At 42.4% G+C, this 25040-nt stretch overlaps 1 protein-coding gene across 4 annotated transcripts in view; it reads right to left on the reverse strand.

Annotated features, from left to right (window-relative positions):
• LOC137420781 (tumor protein p73) overlaps positions 1-25040 on the reverse strand; it is a 141400-nt gene that overhangs the window by 71946 nt on the left and 44414 nt on the right. For all 4 annotated transcript variants that reach the window (XM_078772317.1, XM_078772315.1, XM_078772319.1 and 1 more), the window contains exons 8-11: positions 15782-15891; positions 13045-13361; positions 12722-12771; positions 3302-3402 (exon numbers count right to left, since the gene is read on the reverse strand). In XM_078772317.1, the coding sequence (XP_078628443.1) occupies positions 3302-3402; positions 12722-12771; positions 13045-13361; positions 15782-15891 (578 nt within the window). The remainder of the gene's footprint in view (positions 1-3301; positions 3403-12721; positions 12772-13044; positions 13362-15781; positions 15892-25040) is intronic.

The following is a 25040-nucleotide window of genomic DNA, read 5'->3' on the forward strand; positions in this document are numbered from 1 at the left end:
CAAAACATTAAACAATATTTTTTTTTTAAACCATCGATTTTCATTAGAGTTGGATCTCACATAAAAACTAGAATGGCACTCGGTAGAGCACATACCTCCACCAGGTTGAACAGTTTATGTTTTGTAAACCACTGATAGGCCAGATCTGGTTTTGGACTTGAATCAAAATCTAATCGGCTTGCTCTTGTCACCTAACCAACTCATCCACCGAGTTTTGTCATAACACGTCCACACGTTGTGACATTTCATGCCAGATATCATTTTTGGCCCCATCTCCCAATAGTGAAGAATCACTTTTAAAAAATTAAACAATTCCCGTATCCTCACCAAAATTGAATCGATTTGTCCTCGTCACACAATCAACCCATCCCCAACTTTTTGAGACATCATGCTATATATCATTTTAGCCCCCATCACTCAAAGATGAAGAATTGCTTAAAAATTATCTGATCCGGATTCAACCTTCACCAGAATATAACAAGCGTTACGCCGAGGTCCCCTGTCGGTGAAGTGATGCGAGTTGACAAAGTGGAAGACGCAAGGTGGCCATCTTGGATTTTGACGTGGCGACCCAATTTTCAATAGCGTTCTCCCTTATGCCGAGATACACCCACACACCAGATTAGAAGTTGGTACTTCGCTTATTTTTCAAGATATTCTGCTTACAAGGTTCAGACATACATGGCGGCGGCCATCTTGGATTTTGACGGGGCGACCCAATTTTCAATAGCGTTCTTACTTGTGCGTAGATACACCCACACACCAGATTAGTAGTTAGTAGTTCGTTTATTTTTCAAGATATTTGGCTCAAGGTTCAGACATACATGGCGGTGGCCATCTTGGATTTTGACGTGGCGACCCAATTTTCAATAGCGTTCTTCCTTATGCCTAGATACACCCACACACCAGATTAAACGTTGGTACTTCGCTTATTTTTCAAGATATTCCGCTCACAAGGTTCAAACATACATGGCGGCGGCCATCTTGGATTTTGACATGGTGACCCAATTTTCAATAGCGTTCTTCCTTATGCCGAGATACACCCACACACCAAATTAGAAGTTGGTACTTCGCTTATTTGTCAAGATATTCATCTCACAATGTTCGGACATACATGGCGGCGGCCATCTTGGATTTTGACATGGCGACCCAATTTTCAATAACGTTCTTCCTTATGCCTAGATACACCCACACACCAGATTAGAAGTTGGTACTTCGCTTATTTTTCAAGATATTTCGCTCACAAGGGTCAGACTAGCGTTCTTGGATTTTGTGGCCATCTTAGAAGTTGGTACTTCGCTTATTTTTCAAGATATGCAGGTTACAAGGTCAGACATACATGGCATCAGACATATACATGGCGGCGGCCATCTTGGATTTTGACGTGGCGACCCAATTTTCAATAGCGTTCGTCCTTATGATGAGATACACCCACACGCCAAATTAGAAGTTGGTACTTCGCTTATTTTTCAAGATATTTATCTCAAGTTTCAGACATACATGGTGGCGGCCATCTTGGCTTTTGACGTGGCGACCCGATTTTAAACAGCGTTCTTCCTTGTGCCTAGATACACCCACACACCAGATTAGACGTTGGTACTTCGCTTATTTTTCGAGATATTTCGCTCACAAGTTTCAGACATATATATATGGTGGCGGCCATCTTGGATTTTGACGCGGCGACCCAATTTTCAATAGCGTTCGTCCTTATGCCAAGATACACCCACACGCCAAATTAGAAGTTGGTACTTCGCTTATTTTTCAAGATATTCATCTCAAGGTTCAGACATACATGGCGGCGGCCATCTTGGATTTTGACGTGGCGACCCAATTTTCAATAGCGTTCTTCCTTATGCCTAGATACACCCACACACCAGATTAGAAGTTGGTACTTCGCTTATTTTTCAAGATATGCAGGTTACAAGGTTCAGACATACATGGCATCAGACATACATGGCGGCGGCCATCTTGGATTTTGACGTGGGTTGCACCCACACACTAAATTAGAATGCGATCCTTCGCTTACGCACGCACGCACACCGCACGCACGGACGCACGGACACACGGACGGAGGGGAAAGCCATAGTCCCCCTTTTGCTCCGCTGAGCGACGGGGGACAATAATACGTTTTGTTTAACATCCCCTCTCCCCAAAACAATAAATGAAAAAGAAAGTAAGCCCTAACTGTCAGAGAATTTATTTTGATATATCTCGGAATTAGAGGAGAAAAACATAATTTAAGAATAATAATAAAAGCTTTAATGCAGTAAAACAGAAAAAATCTTTCCCAAAAAATTTTCCAAAATTAATTCCTGGATCCAGAATAATATCCTGAGCTTCACCAAAAACGAATCAATTCTTCCTTATCCCAAGGGCAATCATCCCACCAACTTTCATCCAAATCCGTTCAGAACTTTTCCAGATATCTTGTTCACAAACACACGAACATACGAACACACACACACACGGACGGACACGATCGAATGCATTACTCCCTGGCGGCAGTAATAAACCTGAAAATCGCAGAGCCAGAACCAGAATTATTTATTTGGTCTGGGAAGCCCATGCGAGGTTTCTTCTTCTTCAGCCTATCACAACCCTGGGTGAATGTGCGATCTTTAAAAAAAAAAAAAGTTGGAATTTTGCCAAATCTGTTTCATTCGTTTGTTAATATACCTCAGCCATTGACAAATCTGGAACTAAGTCTTGAAAGTTCATCAAATACTGACACCGCGAATGACATTCGCTGAGCTAAATGTTGACATCTCTTCTGAGGGAAAAAAACAAAAAAAAAAACACAGTTTTAAAGCATTATACGTATCAATCGATACATTTTATTAAACGGGGAAACCTAATACACACTTTGGTAGTTTTAAAATGACAGAATATGGCTATTAGAAAAAAAAACAAATGAACATTGAAGACGACGCTGCTAAGAAAATACACCGCTCTAACGCATAACCACGAGTTTAAACTACATTTACAACAAATATGAAAACTATTTTAATATCACAATGTTAAATATAGAATATATAGAAGATAATGTTTTTTTAAAATGAGCCCTATCTTCCAATGGTAACGAAATCCTTCAAAAAATTCCTGGATCAGGAATAATATCCTGAGCTTCACCAAAAACTAATCAATTCTTCCTTATCCCAAGGGCAATCATCCCACCAACTTTCATCCAAATCCGTTCAGAACCTTTCCAGATATCTTGTTCACAAACACACGAACACACACACACACACACACACACGGACACGAGTGAATGCATTACTCCCTGGCGGGAGTAATTACTCACCCCAATTGATGTTCCTTGATAGCTTCTAAGGGCAACTTGTTAGCTATTTCAACAGCCAACGCAATGTTCTTCATGATCTTATAGGTTTTCTCATCTTGCACCTGCAATCATGACAATTACTCAAAAGGAATGTATTTGTCATACAAAAACACACAATTTGGTACCTGTCTGACGATTTTTGACCGTGATACATTCGGCCGTTACTTATGCAATCGCAACCATACTTGACAGGGAGACTAAAGGTCACACGATGGAGGTTGCAGCGATTCAACCTCCCCCACCCCCACCCCAAGGAGGTTTTCCCCGCCAATGGGGTTGCGTGTTGAGGTGCATATCCTTGTTAAGATAGCTTAATCGTGGCGTTTCTCCAAAACCGTTTCCAATAACAAAAGTAACAATAACATTAAATATAGTGGCATAATATTAATGTTATTACAACACAATATTAATACGAATTAATATCCCCCCCCTTCTCCAAGGGTTTTTTTTTTTGCTACTTGAACAAACGCCGTGTTAACATGTATACACATCTTATCGTGCCGTTTTCGTGGGTGCACCCCCACCAGAGGTAAAAAATATTACAAACCACAAACATATTTGCTCACCTTTTAAAAAGACTGCTGTTTAACACGAAACTGAAAAAGGAAATCCAAGGTGTGTTCAGTTACCAAACAGCTACGAAGCAGTTATCAAGCAGTTGCCAACCCAGCCATTCCTTATCAATAGTTTTGAATCGAGTGCTTGCTCGAATTTGGGGTCAATTGTATTTACCACAGGTGGACTCCAATCAAGGTGCAGAAACATCTCAAAGATGATCAAGAGAAATGGGAGGCAGCTGAGCTAAATTTTAAGTGTCATAGCAAAGGGTCTGAATACTTGTGTCAATGTGATATTTCAGTTTTTTCTTTTTAATAAATTTGCAAAACTTTCTAAAATCCTGTTTTATCTTTGTCATTATGGGGTATTGAGTGTAGATTGATGAGGGGAAAAATGAATTTAAACGATTTCAGCAAAAGGCTGCAACATAACAAAATGTGAAAAAAGTGAAGGGGTCTGAATACTTTCTGAATGCACTGTACAAGCCAGTAACAAGCTAACCCACAATTTCCACAGTTGGCAGTAAGCATCCATAAATCTTAATATTTTGTGGTGTATTATTTCAAGACATATGGAGGACTACACAAATAGTGCCGTGTTTGTTTATGGTACACAGTAAAAGTTATCATTCTTTCATAACGAGAAATTTTGCTTGGGGTCAAAATTAACATACTGTTAAGGTAGACCAGGAATGGACACTTGGCCAGATTTTCCACCCAGCCAATCACCAATTTAGCGATCGATGGCCCTTATAAGCCGAACAGATCTGTCCGCCAGAAAAGCCGAAGAGATCTTCACTTCGGTTTCCGACTTAAAACGAACGAGATCTACCACCAACGGTAATTTCCGGGTATAATTAGGATTTGGGGCCATCACGGAAATGTACTGTGATGTCACAGTCTAATGAGTTTTGCAACAAATTTCCAACAGCCACGAGTTTAACCCATGCCATGGTTATTCCAAATCAGGAACCGCACACCACGCCTACACTCCAATGGTGACAACAGGTTTGAACCGCCTTTAGAGGCCATTTTTCCCCGCAGGGCTGGGGGTGGCCTTTTTTTGGGCACAGTGGTCCCCTTTTTTTGAAGCAATGTTTTCTGGCCGGATGCCCTTCCTGCCACCAACCCTGCTAGTCGCCTCTTGCGACACACAGGGAATTACCAGTAAACTGGTACTCAATTTGCCAACCTCAGAAGGATGACAGGCTGAGTAAACCCCCTGGCGTTAATTCAGCGATCGACTGGGATTCAAACCCAGGATCCTAGGATCCCAAACCGGCACCCTAACCGCTAAGCCGGCACCAGGCTATGGTGACAAAAGGTTTAATATACAATTTATCGAAGGCAAAAGGGGATGGGAGAACAAGGGGATAATGCACACATGAATTATTATTATTCACACCGGAAGTTGTCACGTTTATCGACGGGAAGGGGAATGTTATGCTGACGCATGTGTTGTGCAACATTCGTCATTCGGTGGTGGAACCATGATGCTATGGGAGAGGTATCACTGCACATTACAGAACCCAGTTTTGGGGTCATTAATGGCAATTTGACAGGTATTCAGTACTGTGATGACGTTCCCTGTCCTCAAATTCTCTGGTTCCTGAAGGTTCATGGACATCACATCAAACTTCAACAGGATAACTCTCACCCTCACGAGTGGTCACCGACTTCATCGCACAACAGAACATCCCCACACTTCCCTGGCCAGATGTTTCGCCTGATCTTTCTCCCATAGAACATGTGTGCAGGCCTGCGGATTTCACGGAAACGATCGTTACCGGTAGCGTGTCGGTAATGTGATGGCAAAAACACGGAACTGAAAGCACGTTTCCCATCACAGAAAGGCAGTGTAAGGCAAAAATAAGTCGTATTTACCTTCACGTGTGATTTTCAGCTAACTATTTTAGAAGTTGAGTTTTATTTCCAACAAAATTAGGCCGGCAAAGCAGATAGCATGTATGCACAATCAAATTGACAGAATTTGCTCTTCTCCGATAACAAACATCAACCTCAATAATGAACATGCGTTAATTACATTGCATACATGTAAATGACAGGATTTATTATTCGAGACTACATTTTTAATTTTGTATTACAAATGTTTTGCTTTACAAATTGTAAAGGAAAAAAAATTGTTTCCCACTAGGTTTGGGCACGGAACCGGAATTTTGTTTCCCATCGGTTCCCATAAATTTAAATCACGGAAACGAAAAACGGTTACCGATGAGATCTGAAATCCCCAGGCCTGGTGTGGAATGAAATGGAATGACTATTGTGCCTTCTTCAAAACCAGCAAGCGACGTTGGCCCAACTGCGCGGCAGACCTTGATACAAATCTGAATTAAATACCTCAAACCTTCTTCAACCATTTTGTGTCCTCAATGTGGCTCCGTTGCCAAGCGTGTGTCAACGCAAGTTATGGTCACACCAGATACTGAACTGTTAACTGACTTTACCGCACCCCTCTTTGAGCCTCTGGAGACATGTCTTCTCATGCCAATTTCATGTTTATCAAATACTAAATATTGATATGACCAAATAACGTGATGAGTTTGTTTTAATTTCTCATAGGTGTAGATGATGCACAGGAACATTTTTGCGTGTGCGTGTGTGCATATGCATGTGTGTGTGCAATGGTGCATGTGTGTGTGCATGTGTGCATGTGTGCATGTGTGCGTGTGTGCGTGTGTGCGTGTGTGCGTGTGTGACACTGTAGGGTGAAAGCGAAAGTTCAAGGGCTGGTCGGGATGTTGATGAAAATGAACATCAAATCTGGTAGTGATGTGGATGAAGAGGAACAATATATCACTGATGATGTTGGTGTTAATAAAGATGTTAACTTGTGAATCCTAAATAAATGACACGACAATATTAAAGCCACACCGCGTGCTTATGATGTTTAAAGCTATACTACAAATGGTGATAAATGAGACGACAATATTAAAGCCACACAAAGTGTTTATGATGTTTAAAGCTATACTACAAATGGTGATAAATGAGACGACAATATTAAAGCCACACAAAGTGCTTATGATGTTTAAAGCTATACTACAAATGGTGATAAAAAAAAAATTCAAAAACTCTTCTTCATGCAAGTCTGTTAAAATGTGTTAAATAAATACAATGGCATCAGTTAAAGCAATTGCTTCTTGTCTTAAGTGTAAAAGGAAAACTGACACAGTACTATTAATTTTTACTTTTCACACAATATTTTTTAGGTTATTAAAGAAAGTGGCTAACCCCCGCTCTTGCAGGGAAAATGGCCTTTAAATGCCTGTTGTTGTGTTGTGCGTGTTATTAAAGAAAGTGGGATTGGACATGGAGATAGACAAAAGCAAATGCTCAAGAAGGAAAAACTGGAAATTTGGAAGGAGGTGGGCTTATAGTCTACTTGCCAAGCCTATAGAGCCCTCTTGTGAACCCGGAAATGTTGAGTACCCCAACGTTTTAAGTTAGAAATGTACAGTATGGGTCCCCAGCACTTAGAAACTGCCGGATGCTAACTTGCATATGTTGGGCAATTAGCAAAATTAGCATTAATAGCATTAACCCTATCAAACATAGGCCTGGGACACTGAAATTTCTGTTTCGCTCTATTGCTCCGTTTGAATGCTACAGGAAAACTCCCATCCACTCACCATAGAGACCACGACCCTCCACCATATCATAAATGGCCAGGTGGCAGATGAAAAGGTGAATGTGCAAGATGCATTGAAGATCGGACAGGACATGAGCACACTGTTCTCTTCATCACTTCCTGAGAGATTTCATGCGCCCATCTCAAATAAGGTGGTGACAATGACATTCACCAAAAAAAGAGTGAAGGTCAATGCGAAGATCATATGTGACCTTGAGGCGTCGTTTGCTCGGCTGCTGGTGGTGGGGAGCAAGAGAAGAATGGAGCTCTCTGCCCTCTTTGACTACGAGCTCGGCCCGGTCACTGCATCCATCATCGATGAGTATGGATGCCTCAGGAAGGGTAACAAGTCTGTGATCGTCCAGCGTCTTGGAATCCTTGCCCCCAATCCCCACCCACCACATGTTGTACTCGTTGATGCATCGCAGCTCATCTACCACGTGATGTGGCCATCGTCAGGCACTGTGGCTGACCTCGCAGCCAGCATGGGGCGCCGGCTTAATCGCTACATCACCGAAACATTTGTCATCTTTGACCGGTATGAGCAAGTCTCTGCCAAAGACCATGAGAGGCAGAGAAGAGCTGGGGAGAGCTCAACAGAGTACCGACTCTCACTGACAACCCCTCTACCTAGCCGCGACAAAGTGATGAAGAACAAGACAAACTAGAACGGGCACTCGGTAGAGCGCATACCTTCGCCGCAGCTACTGTTCTGTACTGTACTAAAATACGATTTTGACCTTTTCGTGACCTTGACCTTGACCTTTGACCCGATTGCTCCCAAAATCTAATCAAATGTGTCCCGTATAATAACCAATCATCCCACCAAATTTCATGCAATTCGGTTGAATACTTTTTGAGTTATGCGAATAACATACACACACACACACACACAGACATACAAATAAATACACAGCGATCAAAACATAACCTTCCGCTTTTGCGAAGGTAACAAACGGAGACTGGGTGAGCTCCTGTGCACACACAGCATAGGAGATCACATCAAGATGGTCAGCAAAGCAGACAGTATTGTCACTCATGACGAGGCTGACGTCTCCCTCATCTCATACATGTTGGATGCAGCCAGTCGCGGAGCTGAAACTGTCCGCATTCTCAGCGATGACACTGATGTTTTCGTACTCATGGTCTATTGGTGCTGGAAGGTGGGTATCACATGTAACCTGCAGATGGAGAGATGGGATGGCACTATTCTCAACACCAATTCGACAGTAGAGAATCTCGGTGAGCAGTGTCGCTCCATCCTGGCTATGCATGCGCTCTCCGGATGTGACACCACTTCCTATCCCGCGGGGAAAGGGAAGGTGTCCGCACTCAAGGCCATGAGAGTAGTACCTGGTGACCTGCTTCACTTCATCGGAGAGGAGGGAACTACTGATTAACAGATTACAGAGGCAGTGAGTGGTTTCTTCCTGGCTCTGTACAACGAGAGGGAGTCGGCATCTCTGAACGTCGCCAGGTATGACATCTACCGAAAGCGCAAACCCCCCCCCCCCCCCCCCAGCACTGAAGACACTGCCTCCTACAGAGCGCAACGCTCTCCTCCATGGACGGCGTGCCCATCTACAGGTGCTGCTTTGGAAAGCAGCAGACTGCCCTGACCCACCAGCTGTGGACATAACAGAGTTTGGATGGAATAAGAAGGAAGGCGAGAAGGGAGAGGAAGTCATCATGCCCATCCTGGATGCAAGTCCCGTTGCTCCTCCTGCCGTGTTGGAAATGATCAGCTGTAGCTGCAAAGCTGGGTTAAAGCCCTGTTTAACAGCAAAGTGCAGCTGCGTAGTTGCAGGCCTGGCCTGTACCAGCTACTGCTTCCGCAAAGGCTCTGATAGTACATGTTGCAACACACTCACACACTCACAGCAAGAGGAGCAATATGACAAGAATGTAGAGTCAGGAGAAGAAGATGAAGACGATGAGGATGAGTTTTATGATGAGGATATGCTTTATAACAGTGCAGAGTAGTAGAAGTGCAAGACGCTCTTTCTTGATGGAAGTTTTATGTTGTGTAACTAGTGCACATATTTTTCAGCTCTGATAATTTTGGGTATACTTGTGTTTTAATTTTGAGGATATTATTTACCCATAGTCATATTATTCTAGTTTGGTATGGTACTTGCCTTTGTTACCTCTAATACCTGTGAATAAAAGTGGAGCAATAGAGCGAAACAGAAATTTCAGTGTCCCAGACCTATGTTTGATAGGGTTAATGCTATTAATGCTAATTTTGCTAATTGCCCAACATATGCAAGTTAGCATCCGGCAGTTTCTAAGTGCTGGGGACCCATACTGTACATTTCTAACTTAAAACTTTGGGGTACTCAACATTTCCGGGTTCACATTGCTGGCAAGTAGATTATTAAGGGGACCAACGGGAGTATAAAAGACGCTGGTTTTGGATGGGGGTGATCTGAGATGGTAATAGAATGAGGTTAAAGAGGATGGGGAAGTTGGCTCCACAGGTGTGACAAAAGTAGAACAGATGAGTGGAGGTGAGCAGTGATTCTGGATTTTGGGAGTCTCACATGAAGGAGTTGATGGTGCACTACATGAGTCCTATAGAAACCTTGGGGTGGGGGAAGGGGAGGGAGGAGTGGGAAGTACAGGAAGAGCAGAGGGCGCAAGGCCAGAAAGGAGGCGGTAGAAGAACAGAGACCACTGACCTCAAATCATAATGATAGCTGTTTTTTTTTTATAATCTTCTCAAGACAAGACCACAGACCTGTATGCGATGGGAACGTGGTAAGCCCATCAACTCAATTTCATCATGGGAGATTCCAATAATCTTAAAGGCATGGGAGATTCTAATAAATCCTCTCTATCTCTTTGCTGATGACTCCACTCTCTACCGCTCCATACCTCATCCCTCAGATTGGCAGTCTGCAGCCTCCTCACTCTCTGCAGACGTGGACAAAATCATAGACTGGTCAAACAATTGGAACATGTCTTTCAATCCTGACAAATCACACACTCTCACTATGTCTCTCTGAAAAGACCATCTGGACAACCCTCCCATCTACTTTCTGAACAATCCTCTCCAAGAAGTTCTGTCACTCAAGCTCTTGGGTCTCACAATCTGCCATGATCTTTCCTGGGAAAACCACATTTCCAAGCTGTCCTCCAATGCCAGTCGCTGACTGGGCATCCTCCGTCGTGCGATGTCCTTCTTGGCACACTTGAGCTCTTCACCACTTACAAGGCTTTCATCCGCAGCACAATGGAATACTGCTATCCCCTCTGGGCTGGTGCTCCTGCCTCGCGCTGTTGAAACCAAAGCTTTCAGAATCATTGGAATCTCCCGCGATGAAGCCGATTGTGAGGGCCTTTCTCTCACTCACCGCAGGCAGGTTGGTGGTCTTTCTGTCTTCTACCGACTCTTCTCTGGCCTAGCTCCCCCAGCTCTATCTGTGCTCTGTCCCCCAAATACTCCTTCAGGTCGCACAACATCTGCGAGCAACCCTCTTCTGGTGAAATTGCCAAAATCAAGACTCTCTGCTCACCTTCACTCTTTAATTCCTCTTTTCTCCCACCTCTGGAACAAACTCCCTCACTCTCTTCAATCCCACTCCTCCCTCCAGGTCTTTAAAACAGCTGTTCACCACCATCTGTTATTTCCCCCATCCAAAACCTTGATCTTTTCTACCCCGATTAATACGCCCCAAATCCACATATTTCAATCTCCGACTTCATTCCTGAAATTCCTTGTTGTGTCAATTTGTCTTGTACCGTGTACCCCTTCCCTCCCCCTTAAATCCATTCAGCTGTTCTCAAGTTATCACATTTTTACCTGAAATGACCTCTGACTTTTGACCTCTTGACCTCAAAATCGAATCAGTTAATCTTTACATCATTATACATACCTGTACAAAATTTGAATTAGATCACTTCAGCCATTCTCATGTTATAGACATATTACAGACTTTGACCTTTGATTTCCTGACCCCAAAATCTAATCAGTTCATCTTTGCATCATTCTACATAATTGTACCAAATTTGGTCAGAATCCCATCACTGATTCACAAGTTATCGTGGTAACAGGATTTTTACCGAACATGACCTCTGACCTTTGACCTCGTGACCCCAAAATCTAATCAGTTCATCTATACCTCATTATACATACATGCACTAAGTTTGACTAAGAGCCCTTCAGCCGTTCTCAAGTTATCGCGGAAACGAAAACCCATCACGGACGGACGGACGGACAGCCGGACAGCCGGACAGCCGGACAGACAACCTGAAAACATAATGCCTCCGGCGACTTCGTCAACGGAGGCATAAAAATAGAGCTGATGAAGTTTGTATGAAACTTATAGATTATGATAATAGCACGGCATTGGATGAAAAACACGAAGCTGATCGAGAAATGTTATTGTGGAGGGGGAGAAAATAAGTGTGGAGGGGGAGAAAAGACGACAAAATTTGACATTGGGTTATTCCTGGTGGAACCTTTAGCCATTTTTCAACTTTGCTTTGGGTGAGAAGCGTGGGGGCTTGCTGTGGCACACCATGGATTTTGCTCTTGTATAAATTATCTTTGATACAAAATCCAACATTAAGAGATAAAGTAGATAGGTTTATAATAAAAAAGTGCTAAATTGAAATTGGGAATAAAGGGATGCCCTACATCCGTCAAATAAAATACATTTATTTCTTCATGCAGGTGTATGAATCAAATTGGCACCCCCTCATATGAACTTTTCTAGAGCATTACTTGGTTCCTCCTAAGAACACAAGGGTAGTACAGCATGCACACGAGATTTTTTGAATGTCCCTTCTTTTCGATTGTTCGACATTTTCTATAAGCTATGGAATGTCCCTTCTTTTCTCTACTTTGCCACATGGCACATACCCTTATATAAAGGGGCCTTTTCTACGCCCCTGGCATTTTACCCAAGAATGTTATTGAAACGAAGCTTTTTCTAGATTTTGTGAATTTTATCTTAGAAAAACAGTTCATTATTGGTAAAAGTACCTTTAACTGCTAATTTTGGAGAGTGCTCACTCAAAGGGGGTGCTTTGTTCCAGAACCCCATCATACTACTCACATGTAAAGTAAGTTGCGTTGCTAAAAGCTGACCATTTGACAAAAAATGTTTTGTATTTTTATTGTGTCTAATGGAATATTCACAGCTCAAAGTTGGTCGATAGCAGAAACATTACCTGAAGACAGTAACCATTTGCAGGCCTGGGACTGTTTGTCTCCACGTTTCCTGGAGAACAAAAATGCAAAATGAATGAACAGGATTATAAATAATTAAATTGATATATGTGGGAAAATTACACGCCGAGAACAGGAATCGAACCCAGAGGACCTGGGTTTGATTCCTGGTCTGGGCGTGTAATTTTCCCACATATATCAATTAAAAATTGCAAAAGTTACTTATTTTAAGGCAAATAAACAAGAAAAGGCAGCATTAATTTAACCACAACCCTTCACCCTCAAGAATTATATTTACATACAAAAGAGTGGAGTAAAAACCTACCATCCAAAACAGGTCTCACAATGTCATGAAGTGGAGGGAATGTAGGATTTTTTCCTTCTTTCCTATTCTGCACCAAATCTCCCTCGTTTATTCTTCTTTTGTGTTCCACCTTGACAAATTCCTTGCAATCGCTCATTGTTGGCTCCAGGACTCGTTTCGTTGTTTCCCTTTTTTGTGCAACAGGGTTTTCATTCTTGACATTACTGCATTCTTCCTCAGGATGCACAGACTTTAAGCGCATTTCATCACTGATACGGTCACGTCCAGGGCTGGCACAAATACGCACATCGATGCAGCAACGCCCGATCACATCCCAGCTGCAGAGAAAGCAAAACAAGGAAACAATGTTTACACTTGTTTTTTGTTTTGGTTTTTTTTTGTATACTGAATCGAGGCTCGTGAAAAAGTTCTCTTGTTCTTGTTGTTGAAAGAGTTCTCTTGTCAAACGTGCCAAAAAAGAAAACGAGAAACTGGTACAAATGCCAAACAGGTACAGTCACGTGAAAAAGTTAGTACACCCCATGTAAAGTTTTGACTTTTTCAACATATTTCAACATACAGCTATTTGATCTTCATTTCAACAATATTGATAGAGAAAGGTGATATAATATAACAAATATCATGAAACATTTACATTTTGTAGTCCATTGTATAATTTAAATAAACATAAATGCAAATTTCGCATGTTGAAAAAGTAAGGACACCCTTGGCTCTTTTCGGTGGTATTGCCCCCTTTGGCAGAAACAACCTCAAGTAGGCGTTTCTTATAACTGTCTACCAGTCTCTGACATCGACTGGGAGAATTTTTGCCCACTCCTCCATGCAGAATTCTTTCAGCTGTGCGATGTTTGAGGGGTTTCTTGCATGCACAGCTCGTTTCAAATCCCCCCACAACATCTCGATGGGATTTATATCCGGGCGTTGACTTGGCCATTCCAGAATCCTGTTTCTTTCTTTTCAGCCATTCCTTGGTGGATTTACTGGTATGTTTCGGGTCATTGTCAAGGTCCACCTTCGGTTGAGCTTCAACCTTCCGACAGATGGCCTCACATTATCCTCAAGCACCCTCTGGTACAATGAAGAATTCATAGTTGACTAGCCGAAACCCGTGGAACATCCACGGAAGGGAGGATGTGGTGTATGGATAGAGTGTACCATTATGGATGGCATAGGGGATTTGCTTGTCCGAGTAAGAGTTAGGAAGAAAGATGAGAATGAAGAGTGCGTATATGAACAACGATCGCAGACACCGGCACAAATGCATGCTCTGGATTGTCCACTCAGTAGACGGCTTGCTTTCGCCTTCGCCTGTCCAATCAGCGGACGGCCTGCTTCGCCTTCGCCCAGCAGACGCCAATACGATGGCGTCGTAAGATGGCGTCGTATCGGCAGTTAATCGGATGCTTTTGGGCCCCAACGTCGGCCAATTCAGATTTTTTGAGTGTGGCTGTACGTGATAAACAAAGAGTGCGGTTCGTAGATCGTAAATCCATTAGTGCCGTGGGCATCGGGTCACTGAGTGCGACGTAAAAGGGATAACAAAGTCGAGTCCTGACGCTATTATTATATAGATTCTATGATGGTGAGCTGCCCAGGCGCTGATGCAGCAAAGCTGCCCTAAACCATAATATTTCCACCACCGTGCTTTACAGTCGATATCAGGTTCTTATGGTCAAATGCTGTCTTTGGTTTTCGCCAAACATGTCTTCTGGTACTGTGGCCAAATAGCTCTACCTTTGACTCATCTGTCCAGAGCACATTGTTCCAGAAGTGCTGGTCTTTGCCTCGGTGTTCATTGGCAAACTTTAGTCTTGCCCTGATGTTCTTTCTGGACAGCAAAGGTTTCCTCCTGGCACACCTCCCATGTCGATCAAATTTGTGCAGCCTCTTTCTAATAGTAGACTCGTGCACTTTGACATCAACAGTGGCAAGAGCTACCTGTAGGTCCCGTGATGACATTCTGGGGTTCTTCGAGACTTCTTTCAGCATCTTGCGGTCTGCTCTCGGGCTGAACAAGTTGGCAGTTGTTTGGAATCTTCTCCACTTGTAGATGATCTTCCAGACAGTCGAATGATTGATTTCAAATTGTTTGGAGATCTTTTTAAATCCCTTCCCAGACTCGTTGGCATCTATAACCTTCTTTCTGAAGGCCTCAGAGAGCTCTTTTGATCTCGGCATAGTGACGCCGCACACTTCAACAACAAAGAGCAAACCAAACTAAATGTCTGAGGTTTAAATAAGACAGGTTCCTCCAAGATCCTCTCTAACGATGTTCTAATCATTTGCACCTGAGCTGGTGCACCTGATTCTAATTTTAGGTATTTGAAGTAGTGATAAATGTAGGGGTGTACTTACTTTTTCCACATGCGAAATTTGCATTTATGTTTATCTAAATTATACAATGGACTACAAAATGTAAATGTTTCATGATATTTGTTATATTATATCACCTTTATCTATCAATATTGTTGAAATGAAGATCAAATAGCTGTATGTTGAAATATGTTGAAAAAGTCAAAACTTTACATGGGGTGTACTTACTTTTTTACATGACTGTATGTGTATGTGTTCGCAAGTATTCTTGTCCATCTACATGTTAATAATTTCACTATGGATTTTTATGATATAATGCTCACTGTTATAATCATAATGACGTAATCAAAAAGAACGAGAAAGTTGGTTCACAAAAAAAAGTGGCTCATTGTTTGACAACACAGGGCAAATCTATATTTCTTACTTGGAGTTCTCCAGGGTGAGTAACAACATGATGGGCCTGCGGTTCATGCCACCAGTACAGCTGGTGTTACACATAAAGGAGCACATGAGGGTTGTGTAGTCACATCCAACCTGGTGAATGTGTGGGGTTAGGGGGCAGAGGAAAAGCAAGATTGCATAATGTATTGCCAGCTTGCAGAAGTTCCTTGGAACAATAATAAAGTGTACCATAACCATATTATCACGAAAGAGATGAGTGTGAACAGGCATGAGTGTGATTTGCTTGAAGGGTTCAGAGGGTAGCCACTTTGATGAACAGGGTGAAGTGCAAGAAAATGCTTTGATGTCTTAGAATTTAGATTAATTCAGACTGCTCTTTCCAAAACACCAATCTGCTAATGATGTGGAGCTAATCTACCAATATTTATTGGCATAAATGATATTCCAGTGAAAACTCTCAAATCCAAAATCTCCCAAAATACGAACAAACATCCTGGCAAAATGGCATCCCAAATTTTCTAAGGTTGCTGCTCCGCAATCAAGTGTGCTCCCATCACGCTTGTATGAATCTGTTGGCAGAGTTGCTCCATGCTTTTCGCAAGGTATTTATGTATTGGCCTAATTCTGCCCTCAATGTTTCAATGTTGTCCAACAATCATTCAAGTGATAGTGCTGAGTTTGGCAGTGCAACGAAGAAGCACATTGCACTTACAATTGAAGAGAAAGTTGGAATTCGGCAGAAATGAGATAAAGGTGAGTGAGGGAGCACTATGGTGTTGGTAACACCACCATTTATAATATAAAAGGCAACACAATTAGCTGTTATTTTATGTTTTATACAATAACGTATACAGTATTCACATATACTTGTATTACATACAAATTACTTTTTAAAATGACATCAGGTATTCAAAAACACCACTTTTGAAGTTAAGAATGTTACATATTCTAAAATCAGAAAACTTCTGTCATCCGAATACTATTCGGTCCCAAGGAATTTGGATTTGAGTATTTTAACTTGTATTATCATTAGGTTTCCTCTGCATGCAACGCAGAAAAAACCAGATGATTCTTCTTATTCTTCCTCCTTGGTTGGGCAGCTCTGAAAACTTTAAAATTAATTTTCTCTGCAACCATTGGTGTGATTGACACAAAATTTTCGCCAAAGTATTGGCTAGACCTGTAGAATTAAAAAAAGATAATTATGACGTCATAACTCCTTGAGTCGAATCCTTCATGCCACTAATATTAAATTTATTGAGCATGACCTAAGGGAGAAAAAATAATAATAATAATAATAATAATAAGTCAAGGAATTTTTTTTAATTACGTGGTTCACGTGGTTCGGCCGCCATATTGTTTTACCAGAAAAACCTTTAAACCCTTTTTCCCTGAAACGGCTGAACAGATCGAGCCCAAACTCTGCAAGCAATGACCGCATACCCATAAACAAGACGTTTGGTGTTGGTTAGAAGGGAATCGGATAATGTTTGACAGAGTTATTAGTAAAAAAACAATTTTTGACCTTCAGATTGATCTGGTCACTCAAGGTCAAAGGTCATGGTGCCAAATGAAATGTCATATGTGACTTCCTATATGTCAGTAACAGTAAGTGTATACATATCTCTTGTACTTTTAGAGTTATAGTGGTTCGAAATATATTTTAAATGAAAACTCGACCCCCCCTGATTTCATGTTTTGGGTGACCTTGAGCTTGACCTTGGGCCTAGAGAGTTATAAATTGGGCACAGTCTATTCCAGGGCAAAGCAAATATGTGTGTAAAGTATGGCGATGCTATGTGCAACGATGTAGACGTAGTACTGCACACAAACAGACAGACACGGACAGACCAACCAACCAACATACTTGCCGGAATCTATTCCGGCAAGTAACAAACAGACAAACAAACAAACAGACAGACAGACAAACAAACAGACAGACAAACAAACAGACAGACAAGCAAACAAACAGAATAACAAATGCAACCGACCAATTTACTTGAAAAATCTTCCATTTTGCAAGTAACAAACGCAGCCGACCAATACACTTGAAAAATTCTTCGATTTTGCAAGTGATAAATACCCGGCCGTGACATCATACGTCACATGGTTTGGGAGCTATGATTTTTTGAAGCTATCTTTAATGCCTAAGTCACACATAGGCGGATTTGTCGGCGACTACTGGTGACTGGAAAAATCGCCACCACCCGCCGACAATCGTAATGAAACCGTAATGGACGGTCGCCTGTAATCGTGGTTATCCTCCCCAGGTCGGCTGCAGTCGGCAAGAGCCGCAAAGGGGCCAAATATTTTTTTAAATGTTTAAAAACGGCGCGCTCAGTCGCACTCGAAAAAAATCCGCCATGCTGTCGTGATGGAACCGCCATGCTGTCATCGGTATCCGTAATAAGAGCGTAAAGCGGCCGCAACCCAGTCGCTCATAGTCTTCCGCAATCGCCCCACCAGCTGGCACGGCAGAGATGCGAATGCCATACGGCCTTCCTGCGGCATCTTCCCGACTACGGGCCGACACTGTTGCGGCTGCATATCGACTACAGAAGAACTGCCACGTCTCCCCTGCGGCTATGGGAGACTGACGACGACAGCAGTAGGACTAGTGGCGGCCGAGTTACGGCCACTGGCGACAGAGATACGACTGCCTGGCGACTGCATTACGACATACCACGATTCCATGGCAAGACAGGGTGGTGTGAGGGTCTCCGTGGAGTGAGGTCCTGTGGTGCCGACAAGGAAATGACTTTATTGTTTGGACTTGGGACTTTTGGGAACTTTATTTTTGGGACTTTGGTCCTTTGGAAACTTTATTTATGGGACTTGGGACCAGTGGAAATAATTTGTTGGACTTTATTTCCATTCTCTCTCCCTGCAGAAAAGTTTGATTATTACATTACAATGATACATCTTTATTAACTTTCTTATTGTACATCAAACATCTTTATGCTTCATGTCATACATCATTGAAATGAATAAAGTGAAATGTAAAATAGAGAAATAAAGATTTTAAAAGTTGTGTGAATCGTCTCCAATCGCAGGCGGTCTTATTGCAGTCTTGCGGACATCGGAGTAAACCGCCACCCGGCCCCAATGCAGTCGCCGCGATCCGCCATCGGTCGTAATCTAGCCGCCAGACTGTCGCCACGCATCCGCAATGCAGTCGTCGTCGATCTTCAACAGTCGCCATCCCACTCGGGGCGTCGTCGCAATGCAGTCGCAATGTGGCCGCCTGCAGTCGCCATACTGCCGCCTGACCATATTTGACCGCCCGAAATCGCCAGTAGTCGCCGAAAAATCTTGATCGCCGGCAGTCGCCAAAATATCCGCCTATGTGTGACTTAGGCATAAAAAACCTAAAACCCATCTCCTCCCTCAAAGTTGAACAGATCGAGCGGGAAACTTCAAAAGGATGTTCCCCAGGTCTTGGCTGTAAAATAATCTTTTGGAATAAGCGACAAGTCACATGGTTTGGCAGCTATAAGTAATTGAACGAAAATCTTAAAAACCAATCTCTTGAACCGCTTCATTGATTGACGTGAAACTTTAAAGTAATGTCACAGTCTTAAAAGGGAATAAGTGTTTAAAATTTCAACATGATTGGTTGTAGAGTGGAAGCCACAAGTTATTGTTTGAAAAAGAAGAAACTATTTTATCTTCTCAGGCCATGTGAATTTCTTCATCATCTAGGGATAACTTGATGGAGAAAAAATAATAATAACGTCATCGGTCACGTGGTTCGGCAGCCACAAGATGTTGTTTGAAGAAGAAGAACCTCTACATTATTATGTGGTCCAGCCATTTCACTTTTCAGTGTATATATGGATGATGTGCTGCTTCAATTCAAGTCAGTGGCATCACTATTAATTACGTACGTCTAATCATGTACTATCGCAAAGCACCTTTCAACACTTTGGACTGCTGAGCCCCATTTTACCTTTAAGATCTCCAAGACCCTTAAGACCACCAAAACCCCAAAACACCCCAAAGACCCTTAAATACAATGAAGAACCAGAGGACCCGAGGACACAAAAGACACGAAGGACTCAAAAGACCCAAAAGACCCCAAGGACCAAATAAGATCCAAAATAAGATCCAAAATACCCCGAGGACTCCAAGGACTCAAAAGACCCAGAAGACATTAAAAAAAAAAAATGTTTAAAATGCAATGCTGCATTCAGTTTTACAAAGAGGGCGTCATGTGTCATGCATGTCCAAATAAAGTAGGGTTGCAACAAAGCGGGGTTGTAACAAAGCAGGAAGGCGAAGGAAACCAGTCAACACTGCCAGCAGATATAAAGTGGCAGATCTAGTTATAGTCCTTGTGCCCACCGTCGAATTTTGAAGTTTGACTACCAAAAAAGAGGGCAAGTCGCCACTATATATTTCAGTTGGAATTATATATTGCCTGTATGAAAAAATGTGATGGACATTTGAATTCGGTAGCTAAACCCATTTTGGTGGCCATTTTCCAAAATGGCCGCCAATTTCATATTTCATCAATTTTCATATTTCATAAATTTGGCCGTAACTTTTAATCGGCTGGTCTGAGGCACATGCTCCACGACATAAGATATGTTCAGTATGTCATTTTGGCATATTTTAATGTAAACTAAAAGGAAATTGGTTAACTAGCTGTCGAGATAATTGAGAAAATGTCACAAATGTGAAATTTCAACGCAAAACTGCCCAACAAAACCTGATATAATTGCAATATATATTACATTTTTTCATATACAAGCAACATGTAAGATTAGCTGAAAAATATAGTGGCGACGTGCCCTCGTTTTTGTTAAACAAACCTCAAAATTTGACGGTGGGCACAAGGACTATATCTATATATTTAAATATAAATGCATCTATCAAGCCAGCAAAATAGAATAGATGTGTTGTTTGTGTATTCTCAGGTATTGAGTGAATCCCAAGCCAACAAGACAAACCATGGCTGAAGCAGAATTGAAAGCGAAAAAAAGGAAATTGTCTCTCCAAACATGCATTATATGCACGAAAGCGTCACCACTGCATGAACTAGCATCACCACAAGATGAACAATCATGGGTCGTATTGCAGGCAGCCGCAAGGGTAAGGCAATTTGAACCAATTCTTAATTTGAAACATGATTCAACTGGTATACCCACACTGCATTACCATAGACAATGCAGAGCACAGTTCACCCACATGCAGAGCACAGTTCAGCCTAAAACCAGGTACTGTTGCACGTTACTATCTCACGGCAGAGCATAGAGCATCAGCGCTGAGGGAACTCCGGTATCAGATTTCGTCGCAAAGTCCTGGGAAAGTCAGTCATGCAGACCTTGGGAAGGCACGAATAAAGAGAGACGAGTCTGATGTTGCTAGTTTGGTTGATATCATGGATAACAACTGGACAAATCCCTTTGGCAGAGATCCATCAGATCTTGTTAGTATATCTAATGGGGCAGTTGCTACACCTGAGGTTTCCAGTAGCCTGCTGACGGCACGTAAACAGGGAGAAGAAGCTTACACAGTATTCCAGGAGCAACGGCTTCAAAAGGGAGAGGGCTTCCATGACACGATCAAGAAGCTCAAGTTGAAAACATTCAGTGACATGAAAAATAAAACTGCTAAAGGTCCAACAAAAGAAACAGTCTTGAAAGCTGACCGACGGTTGTTCGCCAACATGGTTCTCATTGCCCAAAACCGAAAACTGGAGATGCGTGATGTCCTATGTCATCCTCTTGGCCCATTACCCTGGGCGCTAGCAAACATGGATGGCACTATGAAAAAGACGAATAAAGCTGTTTTGTCGAAACACCTAGAGACCAAAGTATCACCAGTGGAGGAAGTCCCTCACCCATCTGCTACCCTCATCGATGCAATGGGACTCATCCAGAAACTTCATGGTGAGAATCACACATTCAATGAACTCTCTGATCATGTATTTGCACAAATGATCCATGCCAGCGAGGGAAGTGAGAGGATCGATGTGGTATTCGATATCTACCAAGATCAATCAATCAAAGCCGCTGAGCGCACTAATCGTGGTTCAGAAGATGGGGTTGCCTTCATCAAGATAATGCCAGGCCACAAGATACAAAATTGGAGGCGGCTGTTGTCATGTACCGAGAGCAAAAACCAGCTCACTTCTTTCCTAGCTGAAAACTGGAAAGACCAACAGAAGAGAGAGAAGCTTGGAAACAGAGTTATGTTTGTGACGTGTGGTGATCTCTGCCTGAAGCTTACCCATGACAGTTGGCAAGAAGTTGAAGATCTCAACTCAAGCCAAGAAGAGGCTGATACACGCCTATTGCTGCATGCCAAACATGCCGCAGACAGCTATTCATCCCTGATCTGTGTCACCAAAGACACTGATGTCTTCATCATTTGCCTCGCACTGAGTAGAGACATCAACAGAAAACTCTTCATAAGACGTGGAAACAAATCATCAGTCAGGCTTGTCGACATCACCAAACTGGCTGCAGCACTGGGACGTGATGTTTGTACTGCCTTATTGGGACTTCATCCATGGACTGGATGTGATACTGTCAGCTCACTTGCTGGGTAAGGAAAGTTGAAAGCGTTGAAAATTCTCCTACGCGATGAGAAGTTCAGAGAAGCCTTTGCGTCACTTAGCAACAACTGGGACATCTCAAACGAGTTATTCAATGTCATTCAAGATTTCACATGCCAACTTTACTGCCGCAACACTAAATGTAAGTGAAGTAAACGAGCTACGATACCAAATGTTCCGTAGCAGAAGCGGGGAAATCGAGTCCGGACAGCTTCCCCCATGTGAGGACACACTTCGACAACACACACTTCGAGCAAACTACCAGGCTGCTATCTGGAGACGTAGTTTGATTAACTCCCCAGACATTCCCCAATCCTATCGCAGGTCATGGATGGACATCAAGTGGAAATGGCATTCCAGTTATAAAGTGGATGACAGGTTCCCCAACTCCAGAGGTCGTGATAAGTCTCCTGTCTTGCAAGTGTGCTTGATCTTGCCGGCCATCTGACTGCACATGTATTATAATACAATGCACATGCACATGCACATGCACATGTATTATAATATTATATTATCAATGCACTCAAATGTACAGAAGCCTGCAAGCTGTTGACATGCTCCAACATGGTGAATGACGAAGAAGAATTTCTACAGGTTGAAAAGGTTTCGTCGGATAGCGATGATGACTGAACACACATTGTTTACATATAAAGTCTGCAAGAACATCAGAGGCCTACACATATTCATCAATCAAAGGCGTGCCTTCTAGATGGATCTACGTGGGAGATGCAGGTGGACTTGCACCAGAAGATAGCCTTTCCAGATATTGTGCATACAACCCTTCGGCCAGATGTTATCTGGTCAACTCAGCAAAAGATCATTATCGTGATAGTTAGCAGTCCCATGGGAAGAAGGCTGCGAGGAGGCCTATGAGAGGAACAGTGCCAAGTACGCCGAGCTGATGGAGATGTGTCAACAGAGGGGCTGGAAGACATGACTATTCCCTGTGGAGGTGGACTGTCACCTGCGCAGTCATTTTAGAGGATGTGCCAAATACTAGGTATTCGAGGAAGGCAGAGGAGGACAGTTATACGCAGACTAGGAGAGCAAGCAGGGAGGGCGTCATGCTGGTTATGGTATCGTCGCGAAGATCCCCATTGGAAGCCGCATAAAGACAAATGGGTCGAAACGTCCAGTGACAGTTGGCAACCATCTGATGTCAGCGGTGAAACAACAAGGGTAGTACGACGAGCAACCGGGGGCATACAACTCCCAGAAGTCAGATGATACAAGCCTGACCAGAGTACGAACAGACACCATCATCGGTAAGTGGATTATTATATCATGTATATGAAATGACTGCAATCAAACGTATATCATTCTTCACCTGAAGTAACATAAAATGGCTCTACGTTAAAATTTCTGTTTGCAAATGTCCCTATATATATATATATATATATAACACACAACTTATAGATTTTATTCTTCATTCCGTTTTTACGGATTTGAAGAATGTTTTTTGGGTGTAAATTACCCTCAAAATGCACTGGCACAGGGAAACTCTCCACAAGCGCACAGCCTATTAATTAAATAATTAATGACAGCCAGCAATGAAAAATATTCAACCTTCCCCAAGCTAGGCAAGCTGAGCATTTTTGCATGAAAATTACACATTTTTAACATATTTTCCCAATTATCTCGACAGGTAGTGAACAAATTTCCTTTTAGTTTACTTTGAAATATGCCAAATGACATACTGAACATATCTTATGTTGGGTGCATGTGCCTCAGACCAGCCGATTAAAAGTTACGGCCAAATTTATGAGATATGAAAATTGATGAAATATGAAAATGGCGGCCATTTTGGAAAATGGCCGCCAAAATGGGTTTAGCTACCGAATTCAAATGTCCATCACATTTTTTTCATACAGGCAATATGTAAGGCTAACTGAAAAATACAGTGGCGATTTGCCCTCTTTTTTGGGAGTCAAATTTTATCTGGCTCTTGGACTATTACCCCCGCCACGAAAGGTGGATTGAGGTTATGTTTTCACCCCTGTCTGTCTGTTTGTGAACGAGATATCTCAAAAAGTTGTGGATGGATTCAGACAAGATTTGGCAGAAATGTAGCACATGTGACAAGGACTAAATGATTAGATTTTGGTGAAGATCGGATTCGGATCCGGCTACTCAAATTTTTTAAGTGATTCTTCACCATTGGGAGAAAGGACCAAAAACTATACATAGCCAGATATCTCAGAAAGTTGTGGACAGATTTGGACGAAACTTGGTGGACCAGTTGGGTGTCTGACAATGACGATTCTGTTCGATTTTGGTGAAGATCTGAATATTGATTCGGATATCAGAATTATTTAATTTTTTAAGTCTTTCTTCACCATTGGGAGCTAGGGCCAAAAACGATACAACAACAACAACAACGATGCATTTTAAGGCCATTTTCCCTGCGAGAGCAGGGGTTAGCCTTGCGCTCCCCATGACAATCTTCTCCATTTTTCCCTATTTTCTGCATCTCCCCTTGTTAACCCCCTTGCCCACATTTCTTCTTCCACCATCTTTAGCCAAGTCTTTCTCGGTCTTCACCGTCCTCTACTTCCTTCTACATTCATTTCCATCACTTTTCTCAACCAGTCACTTTCATCCTTCCTCAAAACATGACCAAACCATCTCAACCTGTTTCTCTTCACAGCATCAATCACAGGCTCTATTCCCATCATCTTTCCCAATTCATCATTTGTCTTCCTCTCTCTCAACGATACTC

The sequence above is a fragment of the Myxine glutinosa genome, chromosome 2 (genome assembly GCF_964187855.1).
Source record: "Myxine glutinosa chromosome 2, kmMyxGlut1.1, whole genome shotgun sequence".
In the NCBI taxonomy this organism is placed as follows: Eukaryota; Metazoa; Chordata; class Myxini; order Myxiniformes; family Myxinidae; genus Myxine; species Myxine glutinosa.